The sequence below is a fragment of the Chrysochloris asiatica genome, unplaced genomic scaffold (assembly GCF_000296735.1).
Source record: "Chrysochloris asiatica unplaced genomic scaffold, ChrAsi1.0 scaffold00056, whole genome shotgun sequence".
Taxonomy (NCBI): Eukaryota; Metazoa; Chordata; class Mammalia; order Afrosoricida; family Chrysochloridae; genus Chrysochloris; species Chrysochloris asiatica.
This window is the reverse complement of record NW_006408574.1, coordinates 1,702,506-1,716,859: the sequence shown is the minus strand read 5'-3', so window position 1 is coordinate 1,716,859 and position 14,354 is coordinate 1,702,506. Positions and strand designations below refer to the sequence as shown.

Below are 14,354 nucleotides of genomic sequence, written 5' to 3'. Positions count from 1 at the left end.
TGGAATCAGGGACTGCACGTTCACTGTTGCATTGCAAGTGATGAGCCCACAGTGTCCATCACCGAACAAATGTATAAACCAGATATGGTCCATCCATACAATGGAATATTATTCAACCATAGAGAAATACAGTTCTCATTACACAACGTGTGAATAAACCTGGTAAACATCATGTTGAGTGAAGTAACTCAGACATAGGAGGACAAATATGACGGGGTTTCAAAAAGTGCACGGGAAAATTCTATTATCTTTTAAATCCATTTCCCCACAAAATTTTGGAAGCCTCCTCATATTTTATGATTCCACTTACATGAAATAACTAGAACAGACAAACACTTAGCGACCAGGGTTCATGGTTGGGCACCAGAAGAGTTGGAAGGGGGAGGTAGGGGGTTATTGTTTAAGGGGTGCTGAGTTTCTAAGGGTGAAGGGGACACTTGGAATTGGATAGTGGGGGTGGCTGTATAATGTCACTGTGTCCCCAAGGCTAGGCTACAAAAGACTCAACAGGCGTGCAGGGGAAGGGTTATTTAAGAGGAAACCTGCATGTTTAAATCATTATATATTTCTGAATGTTTTGGTGAACATCCCCCCAAAACAAACAAAGAAAAATGGAGGGACAAGAAGCGATGCTGTTGAATGATGCACGGAGGAGATTGTAATCATTGCAACGAAACGATGATGTAAACCCGATGTCCTCCCATGTCCACTAGCACTCAGTTCACAATGAAACAAAAAAAAAAAGAGGGCGCCACAGACAGCAGGCTCTTCTAGAACTCACAGGTTTCGGGGGCTTTATAGGGCTAAAGACAAGGACACAAACAGGTAGTCTCAGCAGGTTCTGGAAATTGTTGATAAAATTGTGCGGTGGTTTTAGATGTTACTTCGTGGCTCCCCATTCCTCTGGTTGTGTGCTCATTTAATAGCCAAGATGGACTCCAAGATTTCAAGATGGATTTGGTTGCAAAGGCATCTAGGATACTCATGTGCACCTCGTTCGAGACCCAGGTCTGGCTCTGAAGCGCCATACTGCGATGAAGAGCCAAACCAATACGTTGTTATTGTGGCTGCCCCAGGAGCTAGGGGCTGGGCTTGTGGTTTGGGGGCGCCTGCGTTTGTCAAGCTCCACGAGGTCAGGGGGCGTGGTAATCCCTGCGGTTCTCTGAGAAAGAAGTGGTTTGGTGAGTTTCATTTTCTGGCCCACCTGGGAATTGCTTGTTCCGTCTTTACCGTTTCTCCTCTTGGTTGTACCTTTCTCTAACAACTCAATTGAACATGTAAAAAAAATGGTTGAAACAGCCCATGTTTTGTTATGTACAGGGTCGCTATGGGTCGGACCCGACTCGATGGCACTTAACAACAACAACAACAAAGATGAAAAACAAAGGGCTTTTTACAGTTGAAGAGTGTTTTACCAAAGGGGAAAACAGAGTCGGGATGTTCTTGACAAAGTGTTTTGAGAACCACAGAGACCCGGAGGTTAATAGCGATCAAACTCGCCATCACGGTGTGTGTGTGTGTGTGTGTGTGTGTGTGTGTGTGTGTGTGCGCGTGTGTGTAGGAGGGTACAGCTGCGGCGTCTCGGATTGGTTGGTCACCTCTGCTGGGGTTGTTCTTTATCAGGGTGACTCTGGGTGACAGGAGATTGGCTGACTATACGGTTCCTGGAACACTTTAAAATACCAAGACAGGGGGTCGTGCAGGGGGGTCTTTTTCTGAGAATAAGCTGACCACCCAAGTCACATGTGTCCTGGCAGTGCGATCGTGCAGGTACCTGCTGTCCAGTCTCCCAAGTCAGCAAACCAAACTGGTTTCTGAGAGACAGTGGAGAGGGGGACTCTGCTCAAATATGGAAGTGAAGAGTTTGTTGAAACAATGAAGGACCTCAAGTGAGGAAGCTGCATACGTTAATGCTTAGAAGGAGGCAAAAGATTTAAAGACAGAAATGCACCATGCCTATTTGTCTAACTGTAGGTACAGCTCTCTGAAGCAAATTATAACTGGAGGTAAGTAAAAGCATTTTTCTGTAGAACTGCTCCTATCTGGGTCAAAGGTAGGAATTTTTACATAAGTGACAGGCTGCATCGTGTGACAGAAATGACGAAAAAAGAGTAACTTAAGACAAAGAGGCAGATGGCCTAGTAAGAGACTTGATGTTTAGAAGCCTCCTCCTCAGTTATAGGTATTTTACTAACATGAAAAGGAATCCAAATAATTAAGAATAGACGGAGGCCGAGGTCCACAAGCAACAAGCAACCAGTGGTCAGCGATGGGGGTGGGGAGGGGGGAGTTTTGACTTGCAGCGGGTTAACTTTTAGATCCACATTCATGGCGCCAGCTAGGGGTCTGTCTCTCGGTGTGGGCTCTGGGGGAAGGCCCTCGGCTCCCTCCGTGGCCTGGGGAGAGCGCCGCGTGGCTGGCACCAAACTTCCCCTGGGCCTAGGAGGTTCTCAGCACAGGGACCCTGGGTCCCAAGGAGGTGCTCTGCTCCAGGCTTCTTCCTTGTGATCCTGAGGTCCCTCTCATCTTGACCTGCTTGTTTCGTCTCTTGGATCTCAAAAGAGATGAACTCAAGACACAGCCTAATCCTGTGGGTTGTATCCCGCTTCATGAACCTGTGAGGGTTGACAACGCATCAGCTCAGGGGAGGAGGATCACATCATCTAGACATTCCGGGCCCAGTCAAGTTGGCACATATTTGGGGGTGGGGGTGGGGGTGGAGCATAATTCAATCTATGACACGGAACTATTTCTTTGGTATTTCTTTGATTAGAAGCATCATCTACTTTTACCCTAAAAGTAAAGTAGCTGCTTCCCCAGTGGGGGAATCGAAGCCCCCTCAGCCCCCTTCAGGGCTCCCTATGGGACGTGTCTGCTGGGTGGACACTTGGGACTGGCGCCCCTGAGTCTCAGTCTGACAGGAGAAGAGACAACAGGCAAATCATTCTAGACACACTTGTGACACACGAGGGAGGGGAAGAGCAATGTGGGGGTCAGCTGTGGCCTGGTTGGTTCTTAGAGGTGCCTTCAAGGAAAGAAGAACCAGCCTGGAAATCCATGGAGGGTTGTGGGGGGGCTTCTGGAAATCCACCAGGAGTCGGGGGATGTCTAGGAGCAAGGGCTAGAAACCCATGGGGAGCCCACCTGGAATTCATGGGGGCACCTAGGAATCCACGGGGATTCCTGGGAGCAAAGGCTAGGAACTCACCTGATGTTCAGGGGGTGGGGTGGGGTTGCCTGGAAGCGAGGGGTTGGAATCCATCCTGGGATCCACAGGAGGTGGGGTTTCCTGGGAGTGAGAGCTAGGATCACACCTAGGAATCCACGGGGCGGGGGGCACACCTGGGAATCCATGGGCGGGGAATTGGGGGCTGAGGGAGCAGGGGGAGTGCTGGCCGATGAGGCGGTGGGCTGTGGGCAGGAAGTGGCCTCACTACCTACCACAGATGGTTTGCAGGACTTTCCTCTAGGACTACAGAGTAGCTCGGGCTGCACTGTGGACAGAAGACGATGGAAAGAGGAGAGTGAACTGACCAGACCCTGAAGGACAGAGTGGGGGCCAGTCAAGGGGAGAGAATGGATGAACAGTGACCTCCCAGGATAGGAAGGTGGGAAGGGGCAGAGGGGCCCTCTGAGCTGAGAGTGCCCATCTGGCATGACGCGTGGGTGCTGGACACCCCTGCCTGATGCTCTGGAGACATAGCGTCAGGGCCACCAGCTCAGCAGTGAGTCTGTAAGCACTGTCTCAATGGAGTGGAGTGACGAGATACTTGGAGCTAGGTGAGGACCTAGGGGTGAGGAACCCACAGGTGTGAAGGAAGAGATGCTGCCCAGGGAGCTGAGGAAAGAGCAGAAAGTGAGAGAGCGAACTCACAGACCAGGGAGGCCACGATACAGCTCCGAGAGCTTCCCACAGTGGTGACTCGGATGGGAGTGGGGGTGGGGCACACAATGCTACTCCCACCCTTCTGAAGCCAACAGGTGCCCAACAGGATCCTGGGGTCCCCACCACTGCCTCTCCTCAGCGAGGATCCGGAGCTGCTGCATCTTCTGGCTAAGGCCATGCCAGGGTTCCCAGGCTGCTCCTGGGATGGGGGTCACAGGTATAAAGCCCCAAGGTGTCACAGCTGGTTACCATGAACTCTGGAGTCGGGCAGGGAACCCCAGCCAGATAACATGGAACCTGGGCTAGAACTTTCACAGGATCTCCAAGGGCAGAGCAGAGTCCAGGGACTCTGACACACACTGCCCCTGCCCTAGGCTCCTGGACTTTGGAAACATGGACACAACAGAAAATTCTGAGATGGCTTTGAAGTTGAGACTCCCAGGTTTTCACAGAGCTGAGCAGATCAAGGCAAAGACACAAGTAAGCTGAAATGGAAGAAAAGAAAGGGAAGAAGTAAGGGTGGGGCGGGAGGGGGGGAGAGAAAAAACACAAGGATGGACGGAAAGAAGGAAGTGAAGAAAAAGGGGAGAAAAATAAAGAAAGAACGAATTTGGCATTCAGAAGACAAAAGACCCCAGAATACAGCCTGGAACAGACAGAAAATCCCCACAAGGGGTTCAAATGCTAAATCAACTTAATAAGGACAAGGTTCAATACAACGAGAGACGGGTAAGTCCATTTATCTTCACAGACTGAAAGAGAGGAAGCCGACTGAGAACCCAAATATCATCATGGTTACCATTAAATGAACCCAGGACAGCAAGGGCCAGGAGGAACATGGCTGAAAAATTAGATTATCGGTACAGCTGACCGGCTCGGACAGTCCTGGGGGCAGCAGAGATAGAGGGCAAGGGCAGCCGAGATGAACTCAAGCTGTGGGGGATGCCTCCCTTCACCCCAAGAATCCTCTGGGTTCTGGATGGAGTAGAGGTTCCTGGCAGTGAGGAAGAAAAAGTATTTAAAAATGTAATGATGACTGGGTTCTAGGAAAGCATTGATCCTACATAATCGGTTGAGCTTAAAGGATAAAGAAAGAATTCTTCAGATGTGCAAGACGAACAGAGTGAACCACCAAGAAAGAAGGAAGTGAGCTGGCTTCGGGTTTGATGGGGTATTATGGTCAAACGCCCATCAAATACTGAGGCAAAGGAGAGTGAGAGACCAAGAGCTATTATACCCAGCCACGATGTCATTCAAGGCTTAAGGCACAAGGGGGATGTTCAGAAACCGAAAGTCACTCTGAGAGCCTAAGTCCAGATGCCCTTCTTAGGGAAAACAAACAACCTTTAAGGCAAAATGCAGCCAAATCAAATAAATGGCAAAATAAAGAATCCAGTGTCATGGATTGCATTGTGTCTCTCCCATCCTCCCTGCCTCCCACCCTGCCCAAATGCACGTCAACTCGATCCGGCCATGATTCTCAGTATTGGATAAACACGGTACTTTTCAGACAGCTGTGCTGTTGAATGCTCTGAATGCTCTTGGTTAACCACTGTGACACACGTGGCAAATCTAGGAAGTTCCACAAGGCAATGCATGATCTTAAGAAAGAGAAATCCAGAATAAAATCTACGAGGTTGCTATTAAACACGGCCTTCCCCTGAAAACTGGTAATTAAAGTGAACGGGTGAACATTTCTTCCTGCTTTTTTGGCAGAAATGTTATTTTGGGATACACAACTAGCTCCCATTGATGAAGGCAAGCACTGCTTACCAAGGACATAACTAAGGACGGAGAGGGGAGCCGGAGGAAGCACTGGCCCCACAGGCTAGGGCTCAGGCAAGGGTGTGAAAGCGACTCAAGCTCATGGACCATGGACCCGTGGTGTGATCACCATGGTGTGGTCGGGAGGGCAGGGTTTCCATGGTGACGGGCTGGAGGAGAACGCCATGGAGGGGCACAGCTGCCGTCCTAACCCAGCGCATCCACCTTGATATCTCAAAGGAGCGGCCCCCTACTTCTTCAGCCAGACAGCCAGGTGCCCAGGAACGAGTTGACCCACACAGAGAGAGGCCATCACACAGCAGCCAGGGTGGAAAGTCCTGATGGAGGGACCCTATGCTGCGTAAACAACCCAGACTGACCCCTCACAATCTGGCATTAGAGGGCACAGCTGAGCTGGACTCTATGTTGAGGGTCCCCCAAGACCAGAATCAAGGCCCGCTGGGCTCTGCTCCAGAGACTCTGGGGAAGACTGTTCCTTGTCTCTTCCAGCTGCCGGTGGCCCCAGTTCACTGCCATCCCAGCCTTCATGATCTTGTGGCCTCTCTCTCCCTCCCCTGATGACCCAGTGGGTATGTCTCCCACCTCAAGACCCTTAATCACCCCTGCAGGGCTCTTGTTTGCAGCAGAGGGCACTCATGGCTTCAGGGCATGAACATTTGGGGGGCAGTGTCATTATGTACCTTTGCTTGGGGGGTCCCAGAAGCTCTCCTGTGCACCTTGCCTCCTGCCTTCTCCTCCATGGTGTCTGGGGACCCTCTGGATGCAGGCCTGGGGGGGACTCTCTGCAGGGTCACCCCCTTTGACAGTGGTGTGTTGCTCCCACTATAGCGCCCCCCCCAGGGCATTACAGCTAAGGTACAGCAGTGGCTCCCCAGCGCCCCCATCCCAGGCACGGTCTCTGAGGACCATGGGAAACTCCCCAGAGGGGAATGGGCAGTATCAGTTTTAGTTCCTGAAGGAATTCATTCAGTCTGCAGGCCAGGATAAGACCACCCCGAGTCTGATCTCGGTTAGAAGAGTTGGGTGTTAGAGGCGGTGTTTGCCTGCTCCCAGACAGGGTGAAGAGATGGAGTTGGTACCTGAGTCATGGGCCTGGAGTGTTGTCACCATGGGGATGATACCAGTTCTAGACCCCAAGCTGGGAGGGACCAGACCCACGAAGACAGGCTCAGGCTCGGGGACAGGGGGATGATGATGGCCTTCTGCTGTGGGAGGAGCTGGGGACTTCAGGTGCATCTCCTCAGCACCTCAACCCCCAGTCCAGACCTCCTCTGGCTCCTCCAGCCCTAACTCCCATACCCAGCAGGCACCTCTGGGGCCCTGGCGGCTCCACACTTCCTATGGGGGAGGGGCGGGCAGGCTTTTCTCCCACCCCTGCCTCCCCTGGGGTCCTGGTGTAAAGTGACCCCTTGACCTCATGGCAGGGTGCAGGGGTCTCCAGAGTCGTGTCTGCACACCCTGCCTCGGCACCCCTTTGGCTATTGTTCTTGGAGGCCAACTCCTCCCTGAACCAGCTCTTCCAGGTCCCTGGGTCTCTGGAGGGTGGACCCACTTCCTGCGTTTCCGATCTGGAGCGTGTTTCACACAGACTCCGGCCTGCCTGGGAAAGCAGTCCTGTAGAGCAAGGGGGCGTCCTGATAAACACTGGACTAAAAGGTTGGTTTGAACTGCAAGGTCAGTGGTTCAAACCCACCAGGTGCTCCTTGGAAACCCTATACAGGATTGCTATGAATCAGCACTTAACAACAAAGTTGGCAGAAGCGTCCATAATAAATACATGTGCCCTACGCCTGCCTGGGTGTCCCAAGCCCCACCTGAAGACTTCATCATTAATAACTGGATAGTGGCAACTTGGGCCCCCAGCCTCTAGGGGTGAGCCATCTTGCCATCTGCTGGGGGAAGGTTAGAGTATTTTCCAGCCCCAGAAGTTCTTCAAATTAGCTGTTCGATCCTGGACAGATTCCCTCCCCTCTCTGGGCTTCAGTCTCCCTTTCTGCAGGGGTGGAGTGGGTCAAGGACCTCTCACAGCCCCAGGGCAGGCTCTGTCACACCCACATGTCCCTGCACTTGGGACATGTGAGATATGGTGGTGTGATCCTGTTTACATGTGGGGGCACCCAGGCTCCAGGGGGGCACTGCCTCACCTGAGGGCCCAGTGTTGAGGTGGGTGCCTCACTTTCCATCTCCCAGAGATCCCTACTCCCCACACCTGGCTCCTAACCCCGTGGGTCCATGAGGAAATAGGCACACACCCCAGCCATGGTTCGGAGAATGACTCAAACACCCTTTAGGTATCCACTCGGAGCAGCTATGGCATTCAGGGCTCCATAGTAAATCCTCAGTTTTCTACAGTGCCACTGACTGGGTCTGAATGCTGATCACAAACTCTGCAGGTCTTTCCAAGACCTCACTGCCCATAAAACAGCACCATCTTCCTTGACCTCAGTAGGCGTCCACATGAAGAACTGACCCCTAGCCTAGCGACCATCAAGTCTGAATTTATCCACTCAGTACCTTCTAAGCCACAGCATGGAGCCTTCCCGAGAAAGCCCTTCCACGTGTATCTGTGAGACAAGGAGCCTCCAGGAGGGAGCAGGGTACCTCCAGCTATTGCCCAATGCAGAGAAAGTCTCGGGGAGACACTGCTGGGCAGGTGGGCGACTCTCCACACTGGTCAAGCTGCCCTTGACTTCCATGCCTTCATTCACATTTGTGATGGCTGTAATTGCCTTTCATTTCAAAAAGGAACTGTAAGGCCCTAACTGATTTTGCCTAGCTACTTGACCAAACTTTAGTCAGGCTTCAAGAAGCATTTTAAATAGACTAGGCCTCAGTTTTTAGTTCCCTCCAGAGACAAGGTCAATCAGTTAGCCCTCAATGTTAAAATAATCCTTGAGAAACTCATAATGGTCAGACTGACTCAGATGAATGAGAATATCCTAAACACTAAACACTTGCAATTGCCAAAACCCATATGCTTATAGATTAAAAAGGTTGCTTCGTGCCATGACCAATTAAACTGTAACATCTCATACTTTGCCAAATGTCAACCAATCAGAAACTGTATCTATGGTACTGTGCAATTATGCCCCCTGAAACCCTATAAAAACTTGTGTGTATAGTGAGTCGGGGTCGCCCTCAGCTCCTGTTTTCAAGAGCCTATGTGAGGGTGGACCCCAGTGCATTGGCAAAGGTCACCCTCAGCTCCTGTTTTCAGGAGTCTATGTGAGAGTGGACCCCAGTACATTAGCAAGGGTCGCCCTCAACTCCTGTTTTCAAGAGTCTATGTGAGGGTGGACCCCAGCGCGTTGGCAAATGTCACCTTTGTCTCCTGGTTTTAGGAGTCAGTGAAGGTGGGCCCCAGCGCGTTGGTAAATAAACCTCTTGCTTTTGCATCGAACTCGAGTCCTGATGATCTTTTTGGGGTCTCCTACTGAATTAGGCCACTAGGGGGCCTAACAGAACAAGGCTCAACAGGCACAGGGAGGAGATGAACGAGGCTGGGGTCCAGAGGGGCTGGGAGTGAGGAGGGGACAGCTTAGAAAGAGGCCCTCCCCAAGATGCTTGGCCTTCAGGCTCCTCCAAGGTGGAGAAGTGGGACTGGGACCTCTGGAGGGGCAGAACCAAGAAAAGTTTCCTAAGAAGGCTGCCCATTCACCCCACTGCTAGTGTAGGCTGGACTGGGGGTCCTGGACCCTGGCGGAGGGTGGTCAAGATGGTGGAGACAGCAGGGAGATGGTGGAGGGTCGGGGGAGGAGGGCAAGATGGGGGAGGGGGACAGTGGGGGACATGGTGGAGGTCGGGGGAGGAGGGCAGGATGGCAGAGAATGTGGTGGTGGTGAAGGGACTGCAGGACCCTGAGGAGGAGTTAGGGGGCCAGGTCCCAGCTCCTCTAGATGGGGGTGGCCCTCTCAAGCCATCTGAGGAAGTGTCTCTCAGCAGCAAATCTCTGCAGCCAATCAAGCCAGCAGGGCCCTGGGCAGTGATTACAGCCAGCTTGGTAATTGCTCAGTTATTAACAATTACAGGTGGGCAGCTGAAGGGCCCGGGTGGGGTTGCTCCCTAGAGCCCCCTGCCTCAGCCTTCAGTGCTGGGAGTTAGCTGGAGCTATGCACTTTTCTCCGCGAGTGGGGAGAGGCAGCTCCAGAAGAAACTGGAGGGTGTGCAGCCCCCATAGGGGACTCATAGGCCTCTGTGAGGCCCATCTGCCCAGCCCTGGATCCGCGGTCAACGGTCCCAGGGACCTGTGGCTTCCCCACCTTGCAGCCTTCCCTTTCTCTTCCCTTGCAGTGAGAACAAACACTGAGCTCCAGAGGGCCAAGGGGACACGCACAGCCCTGCCTCCTCCACCACCTGGGCACCGGCAGCATCCCATGGCCCCCCCCCCATGCCCGCTGCCCGGCTTGCTTCACATCCCCTAGACATCACCCCCAGGGGTTATGCTTAGAACAAGAGCTGACGCTAAAGGCAGTTAGTCTGGGCAAGGCAGCTAGAGGGGGCTCCCTGGTTATTCTCCCCACAATCCACTTTGCAGCTTAGTATACAAGCCCCTTGCATCCAGCCTTGGGGGTCTGGGAGGCTGAAGCCCATTCAGCCACCCAATTCAGGGGGCTTCTAGATGTTCCTGGCTGTCCCAGGACACCACAGACTGATACCTGGTCACAAGATGACTTGCAAAAGTGTACCTGGTGGCACACTGATTAAGTGCTTGACTGCCAACCAAGAGGTTGAAGCCACCAGTCACTTTGTGGGAGAAAGATGCTTCAGTCTGCTTCTGTAAAGATGGACACCCGGGGACACCACGAATTGGAAGCAACTTAAAGGCATCCAACGGCGGCAGCAACAACTAAGCTAAAGGTTGGCAGTTGGAACCTGCCCAGCAACAAGAGGAAGGGCTGGCAGCCTGCTTCTACGAAGGTGACAGCCAAGAGCAGCTTCCGGAGCACAGTGCTGCTGTTCCTGGGCTCGCCATGAGTCAGAGCTGACTGGAAGGCAAGGGTCTGCTTTGGCCACAAAGTCTCTGGCACTGCCTGTCTTTTGTCCCCTGTCCCCTGCCCTCTGAGGAGTGTGGCTCTCCCTTTGCAGCATCAGGAGGCAGGTGGAGAGGGCACGTCTTGTTCAAGGTCCCCAGCTCCTGAGTTGGGTGTGCTCAGACCCCTATTCGGCCTCCCATGGAACATGGTTCCCAGAGGTAGTTCACATGGCGGGGGGTGGGGGGTGGGGGGTGTTCAGGGCCTCCACAGCAGTTCCCAGGGCTCCTTGGGGTCTGGCTCAGGGTGGGGCAGTGAGATGCCCCAAGGTCCTAGACCTTGAGGAGAGTTCTGGGGACCCTCAGAACCAGCTCATAGCCAGGTGTGAGGGGCAACCAGGACCCCCCTCCTTTCTTCCCAGCTCTGCCAGCCTCCCTCCCCTTTGAGAGCCGCCTCCACAGACCCTGTGGGCGACGGTGACTCACTGCCACTGGCCTTGTCCCTGGAGTCCTGATGAAAGCAAAACCTTCCCAGTAGTCTGCCCTGGGGACAGCTGAGGGGGGGCGTCTGGGACCACCTCTGCCCAGTAAACCCTGCTGATGTAGAAGGCGGAGGTACAGCTACTGCTTACCCTGACTCCAGGTGCCCACCGGCAGAAGCGTTTCCTGGGAGCCAGGTGGGAGCCTCTTGCAAGTCCTTGAGGAAAGTGGGGTTCACAGGACCCCCCCCCAGTCTCCTGAAGCGAGGCTATAGAGTCACGGGACAGGCATGGCCTGACCTACCTGGGCCAGGGAGGCTGGAGCAGAACGCCCCTCAGGGTCTCCTGTGGCTGCTGTTTATAGAGAAGGGTGTGTGTGTGTGTGTGTGTGTGTATAACTGGGCAACTGCTGCTACATGGAGGGTCCCAGTCACTCCAGTCCTGAGCTCCTCTTTCCTAGACCCAGACCAGAGGCAACTCCCCAGGAAAGCCCCCTAAATCTCCATGGCTGCATGGTGGAAAAAGAGGGCTATGGAGCTGGTCAGAAAGCTCAGGCCTCCAGGTCCTACCTCACTGCTCCCCAGGTCCTCTGGGGGCCCCATCTGGGGGTTCGAAGGTCATCCTGCTCTAGCTGCTGGGTGGCCTGGAAGGTTTCCTGCCCCCCAGTTGTACAATCAATCTCCAGGGTGGCATCCTTGAGGTTCAGCCTCTGAGCTCTTTCCTCCCTTACACTTCATTTCCAGCTGGACAGGGGCCCAGGGAGGGGGTGTAGCACACAACTGTCCAAATGCTTTAGACCACATAGATCTTCTCCCCTGCCACCAAACTTACACACAACACATACAGACACCCATGTACACATATACACACATACACATACATGAACAGAGACACAAACATGCATGCACACACATACACACAGAGAAAGACACACATATATATACATAGACACACAGACACAGATATACACATGCCCATACACATACACATAGAGGCAGACACGCAGACATGCATACACACACAGAAACAGATACACACATGACCATAAACATACAGAGACAGACACACAGAAACACACACAGACACACAGAGGCAGACATGCAGACACACACATGTACACAATACAGAAACAGATACACACATGCCCACAAACATAGAGACACACATATATACACAGAGAGACAGACACACACATATACACACACATACTCACAGAGGCACACACATATATACATATATACACTAGTATACACACACGTAAACACATGTACACACATGCATGTAGAGACATGCTCACACAGAGACACATAGCTCCTAGTCCCGTACAGCTTCAGTCCTGAGAGGTTGCAGGGCCCATCACACAGGATCAGAACTCTCACAACAGGGTTCAGTGGAAAGCAGGCTGGGGTTACCAAGGGCTGGGACAATGGGCCCGAGGTTCTCTTTTGGGTGATGAAAAAGTTTTTGAGCTAGATTGTGAATAGACAAAATGTCACAAATGGTGACTTTATGTTTTGTGTGTTTTCAAAGAGCAAAGAAGAGCATAGAACACAGCATGGGGTTAATACCAGCTCCCTCTCCTCAGGGAGCCGGGACCGTCCTGCCCAGAGCCCACTCTGGCCACTCTAGGTGACTGCAAGACCTTCCTGTCCACTCGGAAATGAACGGAGGCAGCATCACAGTGATATTAACAACAGCATCTTCTAAAGCCCGGTGCCTCTCTGGGGAGGGGGGATCATTTCCTACCAGCACCTGAAGAAGCTAAGGTTACTGCCGCTTTGAAGAACAAACCAAGTCCAAGTCCCACCTGAGCAGGCACCCCCCCACCCCCCTCACCCCTGGGCTGGCTGGAGCCTAGAGATAAGGTGGAGCGCATGGCTGGGCTCAGGGAAGTCCCCTACCCTTGGCACCAAGCAGTAGCAGCCTGCCCTCCTGCCCTGGCTGGGAGTTATTCAGACTGTAGTGTTAGACCACCACCACCATCCATGCCTGGCTTCCAGAGTCTCTCTGCTGGACCGGCATTTCTTAACGCCAAATGTCTACTGATGAAGGCTCTGTCTCCCAACTCAGTGTGTCCAGTGAGACTGAGTAAAAGCTTGCAGGTAGAGAGACTGACAAACCATTTTTCAAAAGCTCCTTATACACATCGGCACCAAACGCTGGCCCTGCTCACAAGCAGCAGTTTGCTTTTTGTTTTGTTTTTCAGCTGCAATTTCAGCAACCGGCTATTCTGAGAGCTCAGTTTGTGTCCCAAGAATTTCCAACCGCGTGTACTTTATGTGCTAATGTGCATAATTGCACAGTAGGGTACATGCAAATCTACTCCCCCAACTTGCCAGTGCCAAGGGATGGAGAGTAGCCCACCCACGAAGGTTACAGCGCCCCTGAGTTGAGACCTCTCCCATGGGCGTTCGAGCGCCTCCCAGGCGGCTGACAGAGCTAAACGCCGCCTGTTTACCCAAGACAGCTATTTGGGGAAAGGTAAAAAGAAAACCCACATTTCTTCCAGCTGCCTGCAAGCTCCCTCCTTCACTGTTCCGGGGACTCAAAGGACTCCTGCTGGTTTTGCTCTTTTTACTCCCCTCCCCCAAGAATCTGAGGTGAGGGAACGTCCTCACCCTGATTAAGTGACCACAACGCGCCTGAAGGACACTACCCCTCCATTAATAATTCATAGGGGACACCCGTCTTGGGCTGACTGCGGGGATCCGTCAACCGAGTGCTTCCGCCCTGGCTCGTCCCCAAATTAGCAGAGCTGCGGGTTTGGGGGACTAAAGGCAGGCCGCAGATCGGTTTCTGGGGAGACCCCTATCACAGAGCCCCTTGCTCGCAACTGTCAGGTCCCTCCCGGGAACGCACTTCCCACCGCCCCCGCTTCCTTCGAACTTCCTCCGCTCCCGGGACCGTAAAGTTGAGGGGCGCAGGGCTGCGGGAGGGCGAGCGCAGGGCCTTCAGCACCGAGGACAGCGGCCGCCGTGGCAGGGACCCGCCGCCGCCCCCCGCCCTACCTGTCCTCGTTCTGGAAAGACTGGTCGCCCAGCAGCAGGTCCCGGAAGCGATACCGCGGCGGCAGAGGCAGCACCTCCGAGTCCAGGTCGCTCATCTTGAGGCCAGCGATGTCCAGGAGTACGCCGTCCCCAGCGCCGGGCTGCCTGCGGGCACACGCCAGCGCCCCCTCAGCCTGCCGCCGGCCGACGGGAACGCGCTCGGGCCCCGCAGCACCTCAGGCTCCGGC

General features: G+C 53.4%; 1 protein-coding gene across 1 annotated transcript in view; it reads right to left on the bottom strand.

Annotated features, from left to right (window-relative positions):
• KCNT1 (potassium channel, subfamily T, member 1) overlaps window positions 1-14,354 on the bottom strand; it is a 72,131-nt gene that overhangs the window by 42,790 nt on the left and 14,987 nt on the right. The window contains exon 2 of the mRNA XM_006863686.1: window positions 14,128-14,271. Within this exon, the coding sequence (XP_006863748.1) occupies window positions 14,128-14,271 (144 nt within the window). The remainder of the gene's footprint in view (window positions 1-14,127; window positions 14,272-14,354) is intronic.